At 41.8% G+C, this 25,300-nt stretch overlaps 2 protein-coding genes across 4 annotated transcripts in view; both read right to left on the reverse strand.

The window, feature by feature from the left end:
* Positions 1-15,337, reverse strand: part of NOC3L (NOC3 like DNA replication regulator) — a 33,335-nt gene extending 17,998 nt beyond the window's left edge. Inside the window, exons 1-9 of one of the 2 annotated variants that reach the window (XM_087702344.1) lie at positions 15,243-15,337; positions 12,907-13,111; positions 9,841-9,967; positions 8,314-8,471; positions 7,742-7,807; positions 5,970-6,097; positions 4,398-4,559; positions 2,491-2,584; positions 144-319 (exon numbers count right to left, since the gene is read on the reverse strand). In XM_087702344.1, coding sequence (XP_087558470.1) covers positions 144-319; positions 2,491-2,584; positions 4,398-4,559; positions 5,970-6,097; positions 7,742-7,807; positions 8,314-8,471; positions 9,841-9,967; positions 12,907-13,111; positions 15,243-15,251 — 1,125 coding nt within the window. In that variant the 5' untranslated portion in view covers positions 15,252-15,337. Of the gene's footprint in view, positions 1-143; positions 320-2,490; positions 2,585-4,397; positions 4,560-5,969; positions 6,098-7,741; positions 7,808-8,313; positions 8,472-9,840; positions 9,970-12,906; positions 13,112-15,242 lie in introns of those variants that run through there. The other variant, XM_087702343.1, reaches the window with a different exon arrangement.
* Positions 15,338-18,781: 3,444 nt separating this feature from the next.
* The window catches only part of TBC1D12 (TBC1 domain family member 12), a 58,603-nt gene continuing 52,084 nt past the window's right edge, over positions 18,782-25,300 (reverse strand). For both annotated transcript variants that reach the window (XM_087702347.1, XM_087702346.1), the window contains 2 exons: positions 22,260-22,518; positions 18,782-20,450 (listed from right to left, as the gene is read on the reverse strand). In XM_087702347.1, coding sequence (XP_087558473.1) covers positions 20,382-20,450; positions 22,260-22,518 — 328 coding nt within the window. In that variant the 3' untranslated portion in view covers positions 18,782-20,381. The remainder of the gene's footprint in view (positions 20,451-22,259; positions 22,519-25,300) is intronic.

The following is a 25,300-nucleotide window of genomic DNA, read 5'->3' on the forward strand; positions in this document are numbered from 1 at the left end:
ACCCTGAGCCGGTGAGATTTGAACCGCTGACCTGCTGATCTAGCAGTAGCCTGCAGTGCTGCATTTAACCACTGCGCCACCTTGGCTCTTTTAACAAATAAATAAATAAAATTAAGCCAAGCAGGAGGTACTAGAAGGCCTACCTTTTTCGAATCATCGTTCATAAGTGGTACAAGCAGCGCAATGATGTTATTGTGGAAGTTGAAGTGAGGCAGGGCCACCAGGAGCTCACAAAGGCACTTCACGGCAATCTCGGCGAGGCCTTTGTATGCCTTCACTGAAATCACGTTGCTTTTCTTCAGCTTCCTTTGCTTCCAATCTAAAAGGAAACGTTACACAACGCTTCAATATTTACAGACTCCTTCGTAACAATCGTACGATTTCAAATGGAATAAGTTTGTAATTCGGAGGGGAAATCAGGCGCTGAACTGCATCACTGGATGATAATCGTCCTGAGAGAATCTGACTGGAATATTGGAAAGACTTGAGTTTTGCTCGGCTAAAATTATTAATCTTCAAAAATTTCCTTGAAACGTTTTAGCTCTTTCAACTGAGCAAGTTCCTTAAGCGTAAATAACGATACTTTCTAACGCTACCAAATCTTGCACAGGCACAGTGAGAAAAATTAGGGCTGTGCAAAAATTTTGAAGAGAGTGATTGCAAATAATTTCTCCTACGAGCATTAAAGCAGCTGCATCCTCTTGAACAGTTGGCGTGACTATTTTGAAGCCTTTCCCCTCAGCCTGTGCGCACGGGCGTGCCCACGCACACAATTGTGGCGATTCACTTAGTGACCTGTTGTGACTCAGCAGAAATCTCCTGTGAGTCTTTTCGGGATTCAAGATTAACAATGCAGCTGGGGCTCGTTAGTGGCGTCTTCTGGTGATAAAAGGAAGGATGGTGCCACGCCCTGGTTGCAGGAGTCAACGTTCGTTCGACGTTCATTGATCCTAGGTCGTGGTTTATTTGTGAGAGACACTTGGAGAAGTGATTTGCTTTCTGTAACCCTGATTCTTGGAGAAGTGCATTGCTTTGTAAGAGTTTTGTTTTGCATTCTGTTATCTTGTCAGAGACTTTATGTTTATTTTTGGGCTTGCAGCCAGTCTGAGCCGAGGACTGATAAAGTTCTTCCCTTTTAAGTTTGTCTGCCTGTCGTCTGTTAACGAGCGGAGAAGGGAGGACAGAACAGCGACCACTTTGTTAACCACCAAATTTCCAATCCCAATTGGACTCGCTAACAACATACTGCAAAAGATTTTTAAAAAAGGACTGTGGCTTTTCATGTAATGGTAAGAATATTTTTTGTTCTTATATCTACCGTATTTTTTGGAGTATAAGACGCACATTTTTTCCTTCAAAAAGAGGGTGAAAATCTGGGTACGTCTTATACGCTGAATATAGCATTTTTGACCTACCGAAGCCCCACCCCCTTTGCAAAAATGGACGTGCAGAGGGTTTGGGAGGCTTGTAGAGTGCTCCTGAGGGCTGGGGAGGGCAAAAATGAGAAAAAAATGGGCCGTTTGTGCTTGTTTTTGTCCCCCCAGCCCCTAGGAGCACTCTACAAGCCTCCGAAAGCTCTGCATGCTTTTTTTTTCTTCCAAAAAACAAGGCATGCAGCAAGTTTGGGAGGCCTGCAGAATGCAAAACCTTTTTTTTTAATTTACCTCTTTAAAATCATGGTGCGTCTTATACTCCGGTGCGTCTTATAGGTCAAAAGATACGGTGATTTGTATTAACTTAAGATCAAAGGTGAGGCCATTCCTGAAGCTAGTGCATATTTCATGCAGGGTTTTTTTCCCCAATTTTCTTCACAGGTATCAGAAATGCAAAGCAGATCAAAATCTCGAATGTAAATTGACCTGTACGTTGTTATTATTATATTCTTCTGAAAAAAAATTCTCTCTTTTCCCATATAGTCCTCTAAAAAGGTACATTAAACATATTTAACAGTAAAATCTTGAATAAAACCAAGACTTGAAATGGAGAAAAAGAAGGGACAGGCTAAAAATGGAAACGAATCAGGAGCACATAGGCAACAATTCTAAAATTAGCTTCCATTAAATATTATGGTTTATAATTTACAGAAAGAGTGATTCCTTTTCCTTCCCCGTGACGGAATACCCAGTATTGTAGTAGGGAGAAGAATCATTGAAATATAATTATATCCTATTTATTCGCTGGCTTTAGTGAGACTAATCTTTTATAGCAGTAATAGCAATAGCAGTAGACTTATATACCGCTTCATAGGGCTTTCAGCCCTCTCTAAGCGGTTTACAGAGAGTCAGCATATTGCCCCCAACAATCCGGGTCCTCATTTTACCCACCTCGGAAGGATGGAAGGCTGAGTCAACCCTGAGCCGGTGAGATTTGAACCGCTGAACTGCTGATCTAGCAGTAGCCTGCAGTGCTGCATTTAACCACTGCGCCACCTTGGCTCTTATAAGGATCGGTATGACATTCCATTAAAATAATACACACTGTAGGTTATACCTTTTATACATTGTTCCAGATTTTCTAAATAAAACTTGTATTGGCTCACAAGGACTTCTTCAAATTCTCTCAATTTCTGAGTTTCTTTTTTAACCTGCAAGATAAATATTTTGCCATGTGTCCACCGTATTACTCAATCATTTATATTTATTGTTATTATTTTTAAATATACTTTTTTATTTTCCATTTTCATAACAGATAATCACATGTATACTATTACATAGCCAATATCCTATTGTATTAAGTAGTAATTACATCAGTTCCTCTTGTCATCAACGCCCAGAAAGATAAAATCCCATTATTAGCTCTTCTGCTCTCCATACACCTCTTTCTTCTGCCTCTCTCCTACCTCCTTTCTTCCCTCTGTCATCCTTTCCTACTCTACTTCCCCTTCCTTTTTCCTCTCTCTTCATTCCACTCCTCCTTATCCTCCTCATCTCCCCCCCTTACCCTCTCTCCTATCCCTCTCTTCCTCTCTTTCTTCTCTCCTCTGTTTCCCACTCTTCTACATCCTCATTTCACTCCTCCTTATCCTCATCTTCCCCCCTTACTTTCTCTCCTATCCCTCTCTTCCTATCTTTCTTCTCTCCTGTTTCCCACTCTTCTACATCTTCATTCCACTCCTCCTTATCCTCCTCATCTTCCCCCCTTACCCTCTCCTATCCCCATCTTTCTTCTCTCCTGTTTCCCACTCTTCCTCTCTCCTATCCCTCTCTTCCTATCTTTCTTCTCTCCTGTTTCCCACTCTTCCTCTCTCCTAGCCCTCTCTTTCTATCTTTTTTCTCTCCTCTGTTTCCCACTGTCCAGACACCATATTTATACCTTATACGACACTTTCTTCCCCCTCTCTCCTCCCCCTTTCTACATCCTTTTTCCCCTCCATCATTTTCTACTCTTCTTCCCCTTCCTTTCCCCTTCTATTCTCTCCCCTTACCACTCCTCCTTATACACCTCATCTACCCCCTTCACCCTCTCTCCTATCCCTCTCTTCCTATCTTTCTTCCCTCCTCTGTTTCCCACTCTTCTACATCCCGTCTTCCCTCCATCCTTTTCTACTCTACTTCCCCTTCCTTTCTCCTTCTCCTCTCTCCCCTTACCACTCCTCCTTATACACCTCATCTTCCCCCCCTCACCCTCTCTCCTATCCCTCTCTTCCTATCTTTCTTCTCTCCTCTGTTTCCCACTCTTCCTCTCCTTGGTGTATTTCAGCTTCTGAGCAAACTCCATTCTATGTTGATGGCATTTATGCTTCCCTATCAATATACTTAACATATCTTAGTTTTAAAGAAAAAATAAGAGAAGACAGTATACATGTGCAATCATATTACATTAAAATCTAACACCTCCTTTCTTCTTTCCATCATCCTTTCCTACTCTACTTCCCCTTCCTTTCTCCTTCTCCTCTCTCTTCATTCCACTCCTCCTTATCCTCCTCATCTTCCCCCCTTACCTAATATTCAAGCCTAATATTCATCCCTCCCTCCCACACTCCATCATTTATATTTAAAAAACATTCCCCAGCAGTAGGAATTCTACTTAGTGTAATGCACATGTCTGAAGGGATTAATGTATAAGATTTCAGACAAGCATTTATTTCACTGGAACTATATCAAATATAAAGCATTAGTATTAAAAATACTAAATTCTGCGATCTTCTGACAAGCAAAGTCAACGCGGAAGCCGAATCTGCTTAACCACTTTGTATTGGACAAACATTTAAGTTAACTTTCTTTCAATAAATCAGCAGGGATGAGTGATGATATCAAGATCAAGATAAAATTATTCAAATGACTGTTAAAACACAAATTGCAAAGTTGTAACAAAATCTAGATGTTTTTTTTTTCCCCTGAAGTATTTTTAAACCTTCCCAATTTTAATAGTAAGCCTCTGTCGTTGTATAACCTCACCTTTGTGTTTTTCTCTCTCTCTGTCAAAGGTCTGATTTTGTAGGATGGAGTAATATCTTTGAAGAGCTCCATCAAAGAAACCATCACCAATTTCCGCACGATCACAGCCACGTTGGGATCCTGTTCCATCAACATTGCACGCAACTCTTTGAGTTTCTTTACCTGCTCAGGAATAACACACCTTTGAGTACATACCTGTCACTATGTAAGCTAAAGTGCGAATGTTCAGAGGATATTCCAGGTGGCGTTTCAGGCAAGTAGCCAGGAATTATCTTGTATTTTGTCATACATTCTACTCTCTAAAATTTCCCAGAATCTTTCAACTCTGCTCGCCAGCTCTATACCTCCTGCTATAAAGCTCTTTTTAAAATCTCTGATTGGTAGCTAAAAATATTTCATTTTTTTTATTAAGCATCTTTTGAAAAGAGGACTGCATTTTTTTAAAAAAAACATTTTTCAATAATTTTAAAATAAAAAATTAATAGTATTAAGCGTGACCAAGAATAAGACCCATGAATACTGTTTGAGCAGGGGTGCCCCAATCCCAGGATTTTAAGATGTGTGGACTTCAGCTCCCATAATTCCACAGTTCTTAAAGGAATTGAAGTCCACACATCTTAAAATTGCCAAGGTCATACACCCCTGGTTTAGAAAATAGCAATAGCAGTAGCAGTTAGACTTATATACCGCTTCATAGGGCTTTCATCCCCCTCTAAGCGGTTTACAGAGTCAGCATATTGCCCCCACAGTCTGGGTTCTCATTTCACCCACCTCGGAAGGATGGAAGGCTGAGTCAACCTTGAGCCGGTGAGATTAGAACCGCTGAACTGCAGATAACAGTCAGCTGAAGTGGCCTGCAGTACTGCACCCTAACCACTGCGCCACCTCGGCTCTCTCTCAATCTATCAATCTATCTACCAATCTATCTATCTACCTATCATCTATTTATCATCTATTTATCATCTATCTATCTATCTATCTATCTATCTATCTATCTATCTATCTATCTATCTATCTATCATCTATCTATCTATCTATCATCTATCTATCACCTATCTATTGATCAATCTATCGATCTATCAATCTATCATCTATCTATGTATCTCTACCTACCTACCTACATCTCTCTCTCTCTCTCTTTTTCTACCTATCATCTATCTAGCAATAGCAATAGTTAGACTTATATACCGCTTCGTAGGGCTTTCAGCCCTCTCTAAGCAGTTTACAGAGTCAGCATATCGCCCCCAACAACAATCCAGGTCCTCATTTTACCCACCTCGGAAGGATGGAAGGATGAGTCAACCTTGAGCCGGCGAGATTTGAACCGCCGAACTGCCAGTCAGCTGAAGTAGCCTGCAGTGTTTCATTTAACCACTGCGCCACCTCGGCAGAGAAAACTCTCCTTTCATCTAACTTCCACAAAGTTTAGGATGATGGTAACATGGAAAACTGAATGTAAACCATTGGGAGACCTGATTGTACCAAGATATTAAACCCAAAATTCTTCTCTCTGCTTTAAGTTTGAGATTCCCCTTTATTTTAACTTATTTCCAAAAACCAGGGGTTACTTACAGTATTTTCTGGATCAGACAAAATTGCAGATGCTAAAGCAGCTATCTGCATCTTCTTCTCCTGTAGCTTTTTTTTCCTATGGACTAATAATTCTTCAACAGTAAGACCAGATAAGGGGTCTTCAAGAGCTGGTAATAAATAAAACAACTTAACTGTTTAAAAAATATTTGCAAGTGAGATGGAGTGGAAAGAGTTTACTTAGAAATGGCAACGGCAGCATGTGGAAGAAACATTCTAACTGTTATTGAACTGTTCATCTGAGGATTCTTATTTAGACCTCTCTGCTTCCCTCTCGGGGTTTTCTGGAAGGTTCTGCCCCAGGCTCGGTGCCTCTAGTAAAGATAAAATTTATAACTTGGTTGGACTCTCATATCGACTTTCAAACAATTGGCTCAGATACCTGCCTCGTTTTGAAAACAACATCAATTTTCCGTGGCACGACAAAACCGCGAAGCCCTTGTCCGCGGAGATATAGTAAGCGCGTCGCTAAAGCCGCGACGTCATCACCGCCGCGACAACAGCACGGCAACAGAAGGGCGCTTTAAAACGGCGCCGCGGCAGAAAGCCGATTTCAATTAAGGTAAGGGTTGGGATTAGGTTTAGGGGTTTGTTTTAGGGGTTTGTTTTAGGGTTAAGTTTAGGGTTAGGTTTAAGGTTAGGGTTAGGTTTAGGGTTAGGCTTAGCGTTAGGGTTAGGTTTAGGGTTAGGTTTAGGGTACTGAGTGCTTGGGAATGCGCGGATTTGCCCTCCGCGATTATGTCATCGTGGTAGGGTCGCGTTTTTCCTTAGCGCTTCGAACGGCGCTAATTAGTCTTCGCGGTTATGTCTCCGCGGATAAGGGCTTCGCGGATTTGTGGTGGAACCCAATTTTCTGATCAGAGCTGGCCTGACATCTAGAGCAGCTGAACAGCAGTCTATTGATCGGCTAAAATCCAGCTACAGGTAGTCCTCACTGAATGACAATTTGTTCAGTGACCACTTGAAGTTACGATGGTGCTGAACAAGGACACTTACAACCGGTGCTCGTAGTTGCACCCATTACAGTGTTCCCTTGGCCACGTGGTTGCAATCCAGGTGCTTGTTATGAACACAGCATCTCACGGCTACTTGTGACTTCACCGCCAGCTTCCAACAACTGGAGTCAGCGGTTCCACCACAAATGCGCAAACGACAAAAGCGCGCCTGACTAAACCGCGGTGAGAAAACCGCGCCGACAAAACCGCGCCGACGAATGAGCGCTGAAGCACGCCAACAGCGCGCCGACAGAAGCGCGCTGTAACCCTAACCCTAAACCAAACCCTAAACCTAACCCTAAACCTTACCTTACCTTAAATCGCGCTTCTGTCGGCGCGGTTTTGTCGGCGCGCTGTTGACGGCGTGGTTTTGACATCGCGGTTTTAACGCCGCGGTTTTGTCGGCGCGCTTTTGACGTTCGCGCATTTCTCGGGTGACGGGAGTCAGCTGGCAGGAGGGTCGCAAATGAGATTGTGCTAAGCAGGATTTGCTTAATGAAGTAACCAGAACTGCTGTAAAGTGTTTTTGTAAGTCGGCAGTCACACGTTGTCAAAGCCTTATTAACCATATTGTTTGGGAGAGAGTTGCTGGTTGCAATTGCTGTCGTTAAGCAAGGACCAACTGTGTTTAGCTTCCTTTCCAAGAAATACCAATTAAACTGCTTCTACCGCCATCCCAGTAACATTCACAGCATTTGAAGAATTTTTTTTTCCAATACTTCCAACTGTTCAAATTATTATTTTCCAAGCATTAATTACCTTCCGTCACTTCCTCTTCTTCAACTACTTGTTCTTTCTCTTCTGTTTCCTCTTCAGCACTTATAACTGCAAGAAAGAGCATGCCCTTTAAAAACACACACACACACAAACACACACCCTAAGATTCCTCCAATAGACTGATTAGATCCCACAGACTAGGCCTCCTCCGAATTCCATCCACTGGCCAATGCCGATTGGCGACCACCCGGAGGAGGGCCTTCTCTGTGGCTGCTCCGGCCCTTTGGAACGAGCTCCCCGTGGAGATTTGAACCCTCACCACCCTCCAGGCCTTCCGCAAAGCCCTTAAAACCTGGCTGTTCCGACAGGCCTGGGGCTAAAGAGCTTTTGCCCCCCTCCTCGAATGGTATGGTTGTTGTGTGTTTTTAAATTGTGGTATTGTTTTGTTCGTGTTCTTTTCCCCCCCTTATTTGTACCACCCCCCCTTGACTTGGATTGTGAGCCGCCCTGAGTCCCCTTCGGGGAAAAGGGCAGCATAGAAATATAATAAATTCAATTCAATTCCACATTTTATTACTGACTGTTTGCAAGGCAATCCGAAGTGTATATCTGACCTGGCTTTTCGATGGTCTGTGGAATAATTCCGTGCTTATCTTTGATTGGAAGCAGATGAATCAGTTCCTTTTCAGGTTCGGATTGCAGGCGCCTCGGCATCTTCTCGTATTTGTCCATCACGCTTTCATTCTTGCGTTTCTTGGCGTGAACAGGTTCGCTAGGGAATGAAATTCGCATATGAATCATTTTTATCTATTCAAACGTCTTGGGTCGTTTTGACTATGAAGGACCATTGAGATAATGCTACCATTAAAAATTAAAACGGCCAACTCCTCTCCCCCCCCCCCCCGTCAGTGACAGCTTTGCCAAATTGTGTGATGTATTCATGAGGACCACGCAATTATTAAAATTAATGCTTCACTGACGTTTTCTAATAATTTCCGTTATTTCAGATGCAAAATACGGTCAAGCTCTTAACCCTTGAGACCTAAATTAGAAAGGTCAACACATAAAAACATTAGTTATATTTTAGACCTTGGTAACCAATTTTGTTGTATTTATTTTGTACAATGACAATAAAGGATCTATATCTATATCTATTTCTCTATCTCTATAGCTATATCTCTATATCTCTATCTCTATATCTCTATCTATCTCATCTATCTATCTATCTATCTATCTATCTATCTATCTATCTATCTATCTATCTATCTATCTATCTATATGTTATATTTATGCTGATAAATAAATAAAGGGAGACTAGTATAGATCTATTTCAAGCTATTTAGCTCTCATCAGCTAGCCATACCCAAGTTTGGTGATGAGAGCTAAATAGCTTGAAATAGATCTATACTAGTCTCCCTTTATTTATTTATCAGCATAAATATAACAAATGTAACAAAAAAGGCAACAGTAAAAAATATTGGGTTTCTGTCTGGATGGTCTCTTGTGACGAGCCTAATGACAGAGAGTGGAAGTGTGACCTTCCTCCCATACTTGGGCATACCAGGGGTTGTGACTTTAAGTGTGTGTATGTGTGTGTGTATGTATATATATATATATATATATATATACTCCCCTGCCTGGGAGGCAATAGAGCACAGGTTCGAATCCCAGTAAGGATATGGCTAGCTGATGAGAGCTAAATAGCTTGAAATAGATCTATACTAGTCTTCCTTTATTTATTTATCAGCACAAATAAAAAAACATATATATATATATATATATATATATATATATATATATATATATGTATATGTATATGTATATGTATATGTATATGTATATGTATATGTATATGTATATGTATATGTATATGTATATGTATATGTATATGTATAAGTATAAGTATTTTAAGTGTGTGTGTATATATATATATATATATATATATATATATATATATATATATAATTAAATATTATTATATTTATATATATATATATATATATATATATATATATATATATATATATATATATATATATATATATATATATATATATATCAGTGAATGTGGAATGAAAGTTTAATAAACAAGTAAACTGTTTAAAGGTTATCTATTAAGTTCTGGATTTGTCAGCACTCACCTGGAAGATAAGTCTCTTGTTATAAAAGATGCCTTTTGAGCCAACTCTTCCATTAATTTCAGATCATCTTCATCCATCATATCTAGTGGGAGCGCTTCTTCCTCTTCCTCTTCTTTTTCTCCATCCTCTCTATTGAGACAAGTGGGGGGAAAAAATCAGAGGCATAGAAATATACATACCATATTTTTCGAAGTATGAGACGCACCAAGATTTTGAGGTTCCACCACAAAACCGCGTTCGACTAAAGGGCGCTCGACGAAACTGCGTAGCTGATGTCATCACAGCGTGACAACAGCGCGGAGAAAAAAGCACGCTGTAAACGCTAAACCTAAAATTAACCCCTAAACCTAAACCTAACCCCCCTAAACCTAATCCTAACCCTTAACCTAACCCTTAACCTAACCCTAAACCTAACCCTTAACCTAACCCTTAACCTAACCCTAAACCTAACCCTTAACCTAACCCTAAACCTAACCCTAAACCTAATCCTAACCCTTAACCTAACCCTAACCCTAACCCTAAACCTAATCCTAACCCTTAACCTAACCCTAACCCTAACCCTAACCCTTAACCTAACCCTAAACCTAACCCTAACCCTTAACCTACCCTAAACCTAACCCTAAACCTAACCCTAAACCTAACCCTTACCTTAACTTGAATCGGCTTGCTTTAAAAGCGTTATTTAAAGCGCCCTTCTTTCTCCGCGCTCGCTGTTGTCGCCCTGTTGATGACGTCAGCGAGCGGTTTAATCGGGCGCGCTTTAGTCGAGCGCGCTTTTGTTGTACCACGGATTTTGAAGAGGTAAATTTTTAAAAAAAGTTTTTGCACTCTGCAGACCCCCCCAAACCCTCTGCACGCCTCATTTTTTTTTTGCCAAAAATGGGGCATGCGGAGTTTGAGATGCCTACATAGTACTCCTGGGGGCTGGGTGGGGAAAAATGAACAAAAAACGGCCCTTTTTTCCGCTCGTTTTTGCCCTCCCCAGCCCCCAGGAGCACTTTCCAAGTCTCCCAAACACCTCTGCACGTCCATTTTTGTGAAAGGGGGCGTGGTTTCGGGAGGCCAAAAATGTTGTATTCAGTGTATAAGACGCACACAGATTTCCACCCTCTTTTTTGGGAGAAAAAGATGTGTCTTATACTGCGAAAAATACAGTAAATACGCCTGCTATAGATAAGTGAAAATATATTGATTTTCCATTGGTATACCTGTCTGAGAACATGAACAATTAATTCAACAATAATAGCAATAGCAATAGCAGTAGACTTATATACCGCTTCATAGGGCTTTCAGCCCTCTCTAAGCTGTTTACAGAGAGTCAGCATATTGCCCCCAACAATCCGGGTCCTCATTTTACCCACCTTGGAAGGATGGAAGGCTGAGTCAACCCTGAGCCGGTGAGATTTGAACCGCTGAACTGCTGATCTAGCAGTAGCCTGCAGTGCTGCATTTAAACCACTGCGCCACCTTGGCTCTTAATAAGACTCCATTGGACAACAAAATGAGAAATTAGTATCAATAACAGACTGAACATCATTTGTTATGCTGCATTTGGTCTCTGTCTGCACATTGTTATATCGATAAAGCAGAACGAGAACATGCAAAAATTAAACTTGAACTGAGATACTTTTATCCTCTAAAGCAGGGGGGTCAAACTTGATTTCATTGAGGCCGAATCACAGTTGTGACCTCGAAAGGGGGGGGGTATGGCCAGCATGATGTCATTCATGTTGGGGGCGCCTGTAGTGGCCTGAGTGCTCTGCCAGCAAATAGGGACTCCCGAGCTGTTTTCGGCTGGGACAGCCTCCCGCAACCCTCGGCCAGTGAAAACGGAGCTCGGGAGGGCCACGTGCAGAGGCCCTATGCGCCAGACCTTCGCTGTTTCCAGGGCAGTCCCGCGGGACAGATCCGGAGCCCGAGTCTTGAGTTTTACCCATGCTCTAGAGAAGCTGGGATTTCTTTTTTATAATCTATACCAAGATCCCATGAAGATAGGAATGGACTAAATTGGACTAGAGCCGAGGTGGCGCAGTGGTTAGGGTGCAGTACTGCAGGCCACTTCAGCTCACTGCTTTCTGCAGTTTAGCAGTTCAAATCTCACCGGCTCAAGGTTGACTCAGCCTTCCATCCTTCCGAGGTGGGTGAAATGAGGACCCGGATTGTTGTTGGGGGCGATATGCTGACTCTGTAAACCGCTTAGAGAGGGCTGAAAGCCCTATGAAGCGGTATATAAGTCTAACTGCTATTGCTATTGCTAAATGTCTATAAAGATTCTCAATCATCAAGTCATGGTTATCCCAAAGATGCTTTTCCAAAAGGTAGCTGGACTTTCTTAAGTCTTTTTCCTTGAAAATGTTTTGCTTCTCATCTTATCTGAATAAGCAGCTTATTCAGTTTGAATTGAAAAACACCTCTGGGACAGGAGTGGGAGATTTCCTAGTTATTTGATCACCTCGAGCCGAGTTGGCGCAGTGGTTAGGGTGCAGTACTGCAGGCCACTTCAGCTGACTGTTATCTGCAGTTCGGCGGTTCTAATCTCACCGGCTCAAGGTTGACTCAGCCTTCCATCCTTCCGAGGTGAGTGAAATGAGGACCCGGATTGTTGTTGGGGTGATATGCTGACTCTGTAAACCGCTTAGAGAGGGCTGAAAGCCCCATGAAGCAGTATATAAGTCTAACTGCTATTGCTATTGCTATTTTATGTCACCTACAGAGACGACCTCCAAGTTGCCTCTTTATAGGCGACATCAAAGATCAAATAGCCTGCAAATAGGTCACCGCTATGTTAATCAACAATCTGATTATTAAACAATCCTTAGAGCAGTGTTTCTCAACCTTGGCAACTTGAAGATGTCCGGACTTCAACTCCCAGAATTCCCCAGCCAGCGAATGCTGGCTGGGGGATTCTGGGAGTTGAAGTCCGGACATCTTCAAGTTGCCAAGGTTGAGAAACACTGCCTTAGAGTCAATAATATAAAATAGGGACATTTAACAGGTTCTATATAGCTTACATATTTACAAACACACACACACAAACACACACACACACACACACACAAAGCTTACTTGGAGGTTTTCTGTGATCTTCCAAAGGGACCGGCCTCCGAGATACAGCATCTTTCACCGCTTGTCTGAGTTTCCTTTGTTCTTTTCTATATTTCTTGACTGCGCTTTCTTGTTTGAATTGCTTATTTTTTAACTTGTTTTCAAGTTTTATTTTACTTGTTTTCAATAACTTCCGAAAACTTGGAACTCTCTTTTTATTTCTCCTCTGGAGGCAACAAGAAACAATAAATTATATTATGCCTTTCAAACCAATCTGTGGCTTATATAAGCTTATAATGGCCAGATATCTTTGCAACTTTAATAAGATTTGTATGCCGCCCACTCCCATTGGGACTCTGGGCGGCTCACAACAAAAGTAAAGACATCAAAATATTAAAAATACAATTATTTAAAATAAGGTATCATCCATTTCAATCATGTGGGGCTGGATTTTAATCAACAGCCCCAGGCCTGCCGGAACTTGGTCTTGGTGGCTTTGGAAATTGTGTGTGTGTGTGTGGGGTCATCACTGGAGGCTTTCAAGAAGAGATTGGACTGCCTTTTGTCAGAAATGGCGTGGGGTCTCCTGCTTGAGCGGGGTGCAGTTGAACTACATCAGTGGTCTCCAACCTTGGCAACTTTAAGACTTGTGGACTTCAACTCCCAGAGTTCCTCAGCCAGCTTTGCGACTTGAAGTCCACAAGTCTTAAAGTCGCCAAGGTTGGAGACCACTGAACTAGATGACCTCAAAGATCCCTTCCATCCAACTCTGTTGATCTGTCCATCTGCATTCTTCTCCTTCTTCCCCAACCTGGTGCCCTCCAAGCGCACTGGACTTTCATTCCCATGAACCTTTGCGGCTGCCTCTAGGGATTCTGGGAATGGAAGTCCAGCAAAGGTGGCTGAGGAACTCTGGGAGTTGAAGTCCACAAGTCTTAAAGTCGCCAAGGTTGGAGACCACTGAACTAGATAGCAATAGCAATAGCAGTAGACTTATATACCGCTTCATAGGCCTTTCAGGCCTCTCTAAGCGGTTTACAGAGAGTCAGCATATTGCCCCCAACAATCTGGGTCCTCATTTTACCCACCTCGGAAGGATGGAAGGCTGAGTCAACCCTGAGCCGGTGAGATTTGAACCGCTGAACTGCTGATCTAGCAGTAGCCTGCAGTGCTGCATTTAACCACTGCGCCACCTTGGCTCTTGAGGTCTAGATGACCTCAAAGATCCCTTCCATCCAACTCTGTTGATCTGTCTATCTGCATCATTCTTCTTCTTCTTCTCCTCCTCCTCCTCCTCCTCCTCCAACCTGGTGCCCCCCAAGCGCGCTGGACTTTCATTCCCACGAACCTTTGCGGCTGCCTCTAGGCATTCTGGGAATGGAAGTCCAGCAAAGCTGGCTGAGGAACTCTGGGAGTTGAAGTCCACAAGTCTTAAAGTTGCCAAGGTTGGAGACCACTGAACTAGATGACCTCAAAGATCCCTTCCTTCCAACTCTGTTGATCTGTCCATCTGCATTCTTCTTCTTCTTCCTTCTTCCTCTTCTTCTTCCCCAACCTGGTGCCCCCCAAGCACGCTGGACTTCCATTTCCATGAACCTTTGCGGCTGCCTCTAGGGATTCTGGGAATGGAAGTCCAGCAAAGCTGGCTGAGGAACTCTGGGAGTTGAAGTCCACAAGTCTTAAAGTCGCCAAGGTTGGAGACCACTGAACTAGATGACCTCAAAGATCCCTTCCTTCCAACTCTGTTGATCTGTCCATCTGCATTCTTCTTCTTCTCCAACCTGGTGCCCTCCATTCCCATGAACCTTTGCAGCTGCCTCTAGGGATTCTGGGAATGGAAGTCCAGCAAAGCTGCCTCTAGGGATTCTGGGAATGGAAGTCCAGCCTTTACAGCTGCCTCTAGGGATTCTGGGAATGGAAGTCCAGCAAAGCTGGCTGAGGAACTCTGGGACTTGAAGTCCACAAGTCTTAAAGTTGCCAAGGTTGGAGACCACTGAACTAGATGACCTCAAAGATCCCTTCCATCCAACTCTGTTGATCTGTCCATCTGCATTCTTCTTCTCCTTCTCCCCCAACCTGGCGCCCTCCAAGCGCGCTGGACTTTCATTCCCATAAACCTTTGCGGCTGCCTCTAGGCATTCTGGCTTATGATTCTGCCTCTAGGGATTCTGGGAATGGGAGTCCAGCGTTCCTGGAAGACCCGCCAAGCGAGGAAGGGGCTTTATTTAAACGCCCTGAAAACTCGCTCACGGCGCCTGGCTCTCGGGGCTACGCTCCCACTTATCACGGCCTATCCTCTCCCCAGCCGAGTTCCGCGCTGTTTATCCCCGGCAGCGACTCCCGCGTCCTCCTCTTACCGGCTTCATGGTGGCTGCCAAGCAGAGAAAAACGACGCTCTCTCTCCCTCTCGGTTCCCACGCAGCCCTTGGTTTTCAGGCACGCGAGGAGCAGCGGAAGTGGGGTCTCGGCGCTAGTCGGGCCGGAAATGCTATGCCCACAGCGCCCTCTGGCGTAAAGGAGGATCCGATGTCAGCTCCCATAGCTGAGCTGGTGGGGTGGGTGGAAGGCTGGGGACCGGGAGAAGCCTTTGGCTGTTCGCATCCCGGTGTCAATTCCTTCTTTGGGGATGCTGGCGTGGCAAGAGCAGGCTGCCGCCTTTCTGGCAATTAAAATATAAAAATGCAGGAGGAAAACCCTCAATCAATCAATCAATCAATCAATCAGAATAGACTTGGAATGCCATCTCCTTCCATCTTTTCCTGGAAGCCCCCCCCAAAATCAGGGAAAGAATACTAATTATGCCTGCCTTTCTGGCAATTAAAATATAAAAAGGGAGGAGGGAAATCCTCAATCAATCAATCAATCAATCAGAATAGACTTGGAATGCCATCTCCTTCCATCTTTTTTCTGGAAGCCCCCCCAAAAATCAGAGAAAGAATAGTAATTATGCGAGCCTTTCTGGCAATTAAAATATAAAGAGGGAGGAGGAATATAATCAATCAATCAATCAATCAATCAGAATAGACTTGGAATGCCATCTCCTTCCCTCTTTTTCTGGAAGCCAAAAAAAATATCAGAGAAAGAATAGTAATTATGCCCGCCTTTCTGGCAATTAAAATATAAAAATGGAGGAGGAATATCCTCAATCAATCAATCAATCAATCAATCAGAATAGACTTGGAATGCCATCTCCTTCCATCTTTTTTCTGGAAGCCAAAAAAAAAATCAGAGAAAGAATAGTAATTATGCGAGCCTTTCTGGCAATTAAAATATAAAAAGGGAGGAGGAAAATCCTCAATCAATCAATCAGAATAGACTTGGAATGCCATCTCCTTCCCTCTTTTTTCTGGAAGCCAAAAAAAATATCAGAGAAAGAATAGTAATTATGCCCGCCTTTCTGGCAATTAAAATATAAAAATGGAGGAGGGAAATCCTCAATCGATTAATCAATCAATCAATCAATCAGAATAGACTTGGAATGCCATCTCCTTCCCTCTTTTTTCTGGAAGCCAAAAAAAATATCAGAGAAAGAATAGTAATTATGCCCACCTTTCTGGCAATTAAAATATAAAAATGGAGGAGGGAAATCGTCAATCGATTAATCAATCAATCAATCAATCAGAATAAACTTGGAATGCCATCTCCTTCCCTCTTTTTTCTGGAAGCCCCCCCCCCCCCAAAATCAGAGAAAGAATACTAATTATGCCTGCCTTTCTGGCAATTAAAATATAAAAATGGAGGAGGAATATCCTCAATCAATCAATCAATCAGAATAGACTTGGAATGCCATCTCCTTCCCTCTTTTTTCTGGAAGCAAAAAAATAAATAAATCAGAGAAAGAATAGTAATTATGCCCGCCTTTCTGGCAATTAAAATATAAAAATGGAGGAGGGAAATCGTCAATCGATTAATCAATCAATCAATCAATCAGAATAAACTTGGAATGCCATCTCCTTCCCTCTTTTTTCTGGAAGCCCCCCCCCCCCCAAATCAGAGAAAGAATACTAATTATGCCTGCCTTTCTGGCAATTAAAATATAAAAATGGAGGAGGAAAATCCTCAATCAATCAATCAATCAATCAATCAGAATAGACTTGGAATGCCATCTCCTTCCCTCTTTTTTCTGGAAGCCCCCCCCCCAAAAAAAAATCAGAGAAGGAATAGTAATTATTGAAACTTTTCAATCTCGAAATGCCAGCCTGTGCTGACCGAGGAAAACACACAGCTGTTCAGATCTGAAAGGGGAATCATGAGTGCTCCAGACAGACCACAAGATTTACCTAAAACCTTTATATGGGTAGTCCTCAACTTACAACTATTTATTGACTATTCAAAGTTACTAAGGCACTAAAAAAAAACCCAACACTTAGGAGCGTTTTTTTACACTTACGATTGTTGCGGTGTCCACAGGATCGAAATTTGGATGCTTGGAAACTTATGTTTATGGTGATTGCAATGATTTATGTAAAATATTTATATGGGTAGATCTCAATTTACTATTAAATTACTATTAAATTACTATTAAATTACTATTAATTTACTATTAATTTACTATTTATTATTAATTTACTATTATTAGTGACTATTCAGTTATCATGGCACTTTAAAAATTGACTTATGAGAATGATTGTTGCAGCGTCTGCACGGTTATGTGATCAAAATTCGGATGCGTGGAAACTGATTCGTATTTATGACAGTTGTAGTGTCCCGGGGTCATGTGATCACCTTTTGCGACTTTCCGACAAGCAATCAATGGGGAAGCAATATTCACTTAACAGCCATGTTACTGACTTACCGACTGTGGTGATTCACTTAATAACTGTGGGACGAAAGATTGTAAAATGAGGGCAAAACTCACAACTATCTCACCAATAGAGATTTGGGGATGTTGTGGTTGTAAGTTGAGGATTACCTGTATAGCTGTCCATCCGATAACCAATTCTGGTGCTGGTCTTCTCCAAATCAGAGAAGCTTCCCAAGAAATTATTTCCTTCCGCACAATCTGACGTTGTGCGAAAAATGCTGACGTATGCACAATTTCTGAGCTTAATAAATACAAGCTTTAGCATGATTCAGACGACACAGATAGTCCTCAAGTTACCAGAGCTCAGTTAGTGACTGCACAGGTGAGACAACGTAGGGAGTCTGCGGCTTGCAACTCTTTAAAATGCAGTGCAGTGTTCAAAAGGTTTACAATTATAAGAGCCGAGGTGGCGCAGTGGTTAAGAGTGCAGTACTGCAGGCTACTTCAGCTGACTGCTAGTTTGGCGGTTCAAATCTCACCGGCTCAAGGTTGACTCAGCCTTCCATCCTTCCGAGGTGGGTAAAATGAGGAGCCGGATTGTTGTTGGGGGCGATATGCTGACTCTGTAAACCGCTTAGAGAGGGCTGAGAGCCCTATGAAGCGGTATATAAGTCTAGCTGCTATTGCTATTGCTAAAAGAAGTAAAGCTTTTTGCTTCATTATGCTGACATGCAGTGGTAGTGGGGAAGAGTAACACTTTGGACACTATTCCCTTGCATTGAACTGAATCATTTGTACCCATCTCCGAAGTGGTTCTGTTAAGGCTGCCTTATCTAAGAAACCCAAACTGTGCCATTGATTGACGCTGCAAAATGATAACCGTTAGGTAAAAGCAGAGGACAGCATCTATTGATTTTTGGAACTTCTGTTCATTCATAAGGGCATTGCAAGTATGCCAGTCAATTGTTCTCCATCCCTTAGGTCAGGGGTCAGCAACCTTAAACACTCAGAGCCACAAAGGTCCTAACTGGAAGCCCCCCGTTCAATTCTGGAGCTGACCGGATATGTCCAGTGACCGGATATGTCCACCAGAGTCTACAGAAGATTCTTCTTTATAGATGGAAGGCTGAACGAACTGAAAGGAAGACAGTATTCATTCTGCTTACAAGTTTATTTACACAGGAATTGTTATTAGTAGTTGTGAACGAAGGCTAAATTCCTTCTATTTACAATTTATATACATGTGTATACTGTACTTGAAAAGTAAGAAAACTGTACAAGAGAACCCAAGTAAAAGACACACACCGGAGCGAGTAAAATACATAAGAAGGTGGGGGGGAAAGCAGACATTTTAACTTCAACTTGAATGTTGTAGTAAGTAATATTGAAGTGTGTTTTACATTTGATAGCAACATAAATATTACAATATACCGTAAACCAATCTTTTAAAATAGGCTCTGCCACTTTTTTTTAAACACTCGGCAACTGAAACGGTCTCGCTTACTTTTTAATGCAATGATAAATTTTGACTTCATTTGCACATAACAAGGACCAGGTACAAAGGAAAAAAAGAACAACAAAAGAAAAAAAAGGAAAGGCAATTTTATTTACATTAATACTATCAAAACGGACTTAGAAAGAACAAGCATTTAGCTGCTCAGAGATTAAGAGGTATCCTTTCCATCCTCCCTCCGTTCAAAAGCCATTTTTTAAAACGTTTTGGAGTGTCAAAGAAGTCCGGCCTTTTTACAGTATCGATGCTGACGTTTAGAAGGGAATATACGGACTAACAATATGCGTTTTGGGGGACTCATCATTGTACACGCTGCGGTAATCAACTTTAAATTTAAAGGAGAAAACACTTTTAATAATATACAGGGACTCAAAAGTTTCAACATTAACAATTGCGTAAAGTGTGCAAAAAGGGTTATCACTAGCTTATTAATTATACTAGTGTTTTATCAAGTATAAGTCACTTTGATTTTAAAAAAAAAATTCATATGATTTTTTTTTTATGGATTAGAAAACCAATTTTCCTGTAAGCAAAAGTACTTCAAAATGTAAAGCGTTGAACATCTGCGTGGCTGCTTATCTAAGCCCCCAGTTACTGCCCCCCTTTTCAGCCAAAAGGCTTGTTTGCCGAGGGCTCCGTAGCAAAATTAAATGCAATTTCCTCTCTATTCGCTTACATGAATTCCCTTAGTTGGAAAGCAAAACTGCCGTTTTACGAGGAGTTTTGTAAAGACGCCCGTAAAAGCCTCCCGGTTCCTGGGCGAGCAGACAAACCCCTGATTTGGTCCTAAGGATTTCATCTGTCATTTTGGAGGTATCTGTACCAAAAACAGGTGGCAGTTTCTGGGGTCTTCCTTTAAAACACCAGTCCTACTCCACCAAAAGTGCCTTTGTGGTAATCATTAAAAAAAAAACGGTATCCCTCAAAATTTTAAGTACCAACAAAAGTTATTACAAATGTTATTGCGTTCAACTTTTAAATATTAAATATGCGGCAGCCACTTTCTCAGGTTCATACTTTATTGTTCTGCTTCCTGCGAAAAGGGATCCTTCTCGCCAACGAGGTTCTCGTAATACTGGCCGCAGGAGAAGGAGCGTCGAATTTCCACCACTGCTGTTCAGTCAATACTGTTTCTTCTTCGGTCTCGGACGCCGTTTTTTTAGTGGTTTACGCTGAGAAGATGCTTTAGAAGAATTCTTTCACAACCAAGTGGTTTTTTTTTCCAATTGAACTTGGAAGTTAGCTTTTGAGTGCTGGGCTATGGTTCCTGTCTGCTTCTTTGCTGTCCTTCATTAATGAGGCAAATACCTGAAAGACACCAGTTTTTTAAAAAAAATAAAGCTTAAAAATGGGCCACAACTCCACTCCTTTTTAACATTTATAAAAACCAGTCATTTCTGCAAGGTTTTCTCACCTGTGGTGGATCACATCTGTTTACTTTCCATCATTCCCCTATCCTTATTTTTCAACAGCTCAATTTTAAGTTTTTTAATTAATTAATTATAAACAGGGAACAAAATAACAAGCTTTTTATGTGATAGATTAAGGAACCCACTCACCCAGTTAATCATGAGTAACTTAAGACCCAAACCCAACTCTTTTCAACATATAGTAGTATAAAGGTTTATGGAGTATACCCTAATATAAGAATAATCAACACTAACACATCCAAAGTAATCCCAATTTCAATTAGCAATAGCAGTTAGACTTATATACCGCTTCATGGGGCTTTCAGCCCTCTCTAAGCGGTTTACAGAGTCAGCATATCGCCCCCAACAACAATCCGGGTCCTCATTTTACCCACCTCGGAAGGATGGAAGGCTGAGTCAACCTTGAGCCGGTGAGATTTGAACAGCCGAACTGCAGAACTGCAGTCAGCTGAAGTAGCCTGCAGTGCTGCATTTAACCACTGCGCCACCTCGGCTCTGTAATATAAGAATAACCAACCCTTCCCACTCTCTCGGCCTTCCGAAAAGCCGCTAAAACCTGGCTGTTCCGGCAGGCCTGGGGCTGTTGACCCCAAAATACGGTCCAGCCCCATCTAGGACTGAGTGTATGGTGTATTGTTTTTAAATCTATCTTTTCTTTCTCTATATATTTTAGTTTTTGATTTTATTTTTGTATTTGTAAGCCGCCCGGAGTCCTACGGGATTGGGCGGCATATAAATTTTATTAAATTCAAATTCAACGCTAACGCATCCAAAGCAATCCCAATTTCAATTAAATTTCAGTATGCCATCTAGGAAGCTTTATAATCAACGGTATCGTGATCATAGCATATTCTTTGGAAAAATGCAACGATGATAAATGGTTAAATTAACCATAGCAAAAAAAAAATGTCATAAAATTGGCCATGATTCCCTTAATCTTAGCCCTGCTTAGCAAGAGAAATTCTGGTCCCAATTGTAGTTGTAAATCAAGGACTACATGTATGTGGCAGGTGGGGCCGAGCGTTCAAGGCCTCGTCAGTGGTGGGTCCATTCCAAGAATGCTATTCTTGCCTACAATCCAAGAATGGACATTGAAAGTCACAAACTTAGCCGAGATGGCTAAAATATCGGCATATCTTAAAGATCACTCAAATGAGAGATATAAACGAGACTGGAAAAAATTGATTGACTATATACAAAATAAATACGGGACCAAGAAATTCCAGTTAGCCTATGCTTAAGATCAGAAATGATTTAAATTGTTTAAAGTTAGCTCAGCAAGAAGAAGCTAAGGTCAACGTAGAATGTTATTAATTTCTTTATTTCTTTTTTTTCTCAATAGATTTTAGACTGTGTTTGTTAGAAATCCATACCGTGTACGGGTTCTGGGAAGTCGGGGGGGGGGGAAGGAGGAGGGGGGTGGGGGGAAGGTGGAGGGAGGGAGGGGTATATATTAGGCTAGACAAGAATTTGGTGGTAAACTAGAATTATTTTGACGCACAAAAAATTGTACTTCGATGTCTTACTGATTGAGGAATGATGAAATGTTTGTTTTAAAAGAAATAAAAATTTTGAACCTTGAAGAATGCTATTCCAAAGGCATCCACCTTCATTTAGCAAGAGGTAAAGCCTTATTTTCCTAGGCAAGGTTAACCTCCATTATCCGTGGCGTATAGTTAGTACTCACCTGAGCCCACTTTTTGTTACTATTCTGCATCTGAATAGATGTAATGCACGAGAAGAGCTTCTCCGACGTGATATCTTCCGGTAGCTTTGTTAGGAACTGTGCTATATGAATAAAGTCCATCTTCAGGAGAATGTCTTCATATAACCTAAGGATTCCTAATCCAGTTCTGAACAAAAATTCTTCTCCGTCTCTACAAAAGACATCCCAAACTCGACAGGCCAAATCAAGGGGGAGTGACTTGCTGTACAGGGTGAAGATCCTGCATTTTGAAATGAAAAAGAATCAGGCACGTTAAGGGCAAAAACACCAATAGCAATAGCAGTTAGACTTATATGCCGCTTCACAGGGCTTTCAGTCCTCTCTAAGCGGTTTACAGAGTCAGCATATCGCCCCCAACAACAATCCGGGTCCTCATTTCACCCACCTTGGAAGGATGGAAGGCTGAGTCAACCTATCTATCTATCTATGAATCTATCTATGAATCTATCTATCTATCTATCTATCTATCTATCTATCTATCTATCTATCTATCTATCTATCTATCTATCGCAGTTAGACTTATATACCACTTCATAGGGCTTTCAGCCCTCTCTAAGCGGTTTACAGAGTCAGCATATTGCCCCCAACAACAATCCGGGTCCTCATTTTACCCACCTCGGAAGGATGGAAGTCTGAGTCAATCTATCTATCTATCTATCTATCATCTATCTATCTATCTATCTATCTATCTATCTATCTATCTATCTATCTATCTATCTATCTATCACCTATCTATTGATCAATCTATCGATCTATCAATCTATGATCTATCTATGTATCTCTACCTACCTACCTACATCTCTCTCTCTCTCTTTTTCTACCTATCATCTATCTAGCAATAGCAATAGTTAGACTTATATACCGCTTCCTAGGGCTTTCAGCCCTCTCTAAGCGGTTTACAGAGTCAGCATATCGCCCCCAACAACAATCCGGGTCCTCATTTTACCCACCTCGGAAGGATGGAAGGCTGAGTCAACCTTGAGCCGTTGAGATTTGAACCGCTGAACTGCAGATAACAATCAGTTGAAGTGGCCTGCAGTGCTGCATTTAACCACCGCGCCACCTCGGCTCTCTCTACCACACCCTCTAATTTCTCTTGCACTATCGGTGATTATTTAATCTAGATAAACAATCATGCTTTGGGGTTAAGGAACGAAACACCAGTGGATGTTTCATTTGCAACAGCTCTCTCTCTCTCTCCACTTCCAAGTGTACCTCCTACATCCCAAGTGAAGAGCTGCAATATGGGGATTAGAAATCCAGTTTGGTGTAGCGGTTAAGATACAAGGGGATATGTAGTTACCGTGTTTTTCGGAGTATAAGACGCACCCTTTTCCCACAAAAGAGGGTGAAATACAGCATTTTTGGCCTCCCGAAACCCTTCCCCCTTTACAAAAACGGATGTGCATAAGCTTTGGGAGGCCTGCAAAGTACTCCTGGGGGCTGGGGAGAGCAAAAAGGAGCAAAAAAATGGGCCATTTTTTGCTCGTTTTTGCACCTCCCCCAGCCCCCAGAAGCACTCTACAAGTCTCCTAAAGGCTATGCATGCCCTTTTTTGGGGGGGCAAAAAATGGGCTGTTTTTTGCTCGTTTTTGCCCCCCATCCAGCTCCCAGGAGCACTTTGCAAGCCTCTCAAACTCTCTACATGCCCTGTTTTTCACAAAAAAATGAGGCATGCAGAGTGCAAATTTTTTTAAAAATAAATTACCTCTTCAAAATCTTGGTGCGTCTTATACTCTGAAAAATAACAGTATATTTAAATAAAAACCCATTGTATTCATTGACTCTACATGGGGCTGCCCGTGAAAAGTGTTCGGAGACTACAACTAGTCCAGAATGCAGCCGCGCGAGCGATATTGGGTGTACCAAGATACACCCACATTACACCTATCCTCTGCGAGCTGCACTGGCTCCCTATTGGTCTCCGAGCACAATTCAAGGTGCTGGGCATTATCTTTAAAGCCCTACATAGCCTAGGACCTGGATATCTGCGAGACCGTCTTCTGCCACATACCTCCCAACGACCGATAAGATCGCACAGGGTGGGCCTTCTCCGGGTGCCGTCAGCCAGACAATGTCGGCTGGCAACCACCCGGGGGAGGGCCTTCTCTGTAGTCGCTCCGACCCTATGGAATAAACTGCCCCCAGAGATCCGGACCCTACCCACTCTCATGGCCTTCTGAAAGGCTATTAAGACCTGGCTATTCCGGCAGGCCCCGGGCTGTTGACCTCATGACTGAGGACCAGCCCCGATTAGACTGGGTGTATGTTGTGGCTTTTTTAATCTATGTTTCTTTGTTTTTAACTTTTCTATTTTTAAAATGTATTTGTTGTAAGACGCCCGGAGTCCTTCGGGATTGGGCGGCCTATAAATTCATTAAATCTAATCTAATGTAAGCATGCCCCGTTTTTCACAAAAAAATGAGGCATGGAGAGGGCTTGGGAGGTCTGCAGAGTGCAATTTTTTTTTTTAAAAAAAAAATTACCTCTTCAAAATCTTGGTGCGTCTTATACTCTGAAAAATAACAGTATATTTAAATAAAAACCCATTGTATTCATTGACTAAATTTCAGTATTGCATTTTAAAAAAATCTGCCTGCTGTGTTTGGTGCTATAATAGTGTTCATGGGAACAGCAGAATGTGAACATATAATATTATAAGAAGCAGATTTTTCTCTGGGGTGCAGTTCAAGCATCCAGGAATTGGTTTTTAGAGGCAAAATTTAGCTCAGAAGCTAGTTAAGTGAAGCACTGTTTATTCTCCTTTTCTCCACAATTACCAACCTTACTTGGCAAGGGAGAAAACTAATTTTGTTTTAATAAGCAATAAGCAATAATAAGCTTAATAAGCAATTGAAGGTTAAACCTTCAATGTGATAGCCTTCAATAAGCCATCTGCCAGTTAAATCCCATTCTCTTGTTTATTCCTCTGTGCCTTATGCAAAATGTCACAGTTACTTCTGTTCTCCTAACCAGATTTCCTTAACCAAACACAAGGATTG

Source organism: Thamnophis sirtalis, unplaced genomic scaffold (assembly GCF_051295495.1).
Source record: "Thamnophis sirtalis isolate CommonGarterSnake01/CBP01778 unplaced genomic scaffold, rThaSir2_p1.2 scaffold_15, whole genome shotgun sequence".
NCBI lineage: Eukaryota > Metazoa > Chordata > Lepidosauria > Squamata > Natricidae > Thamnophis > Thamnophis sirtalis.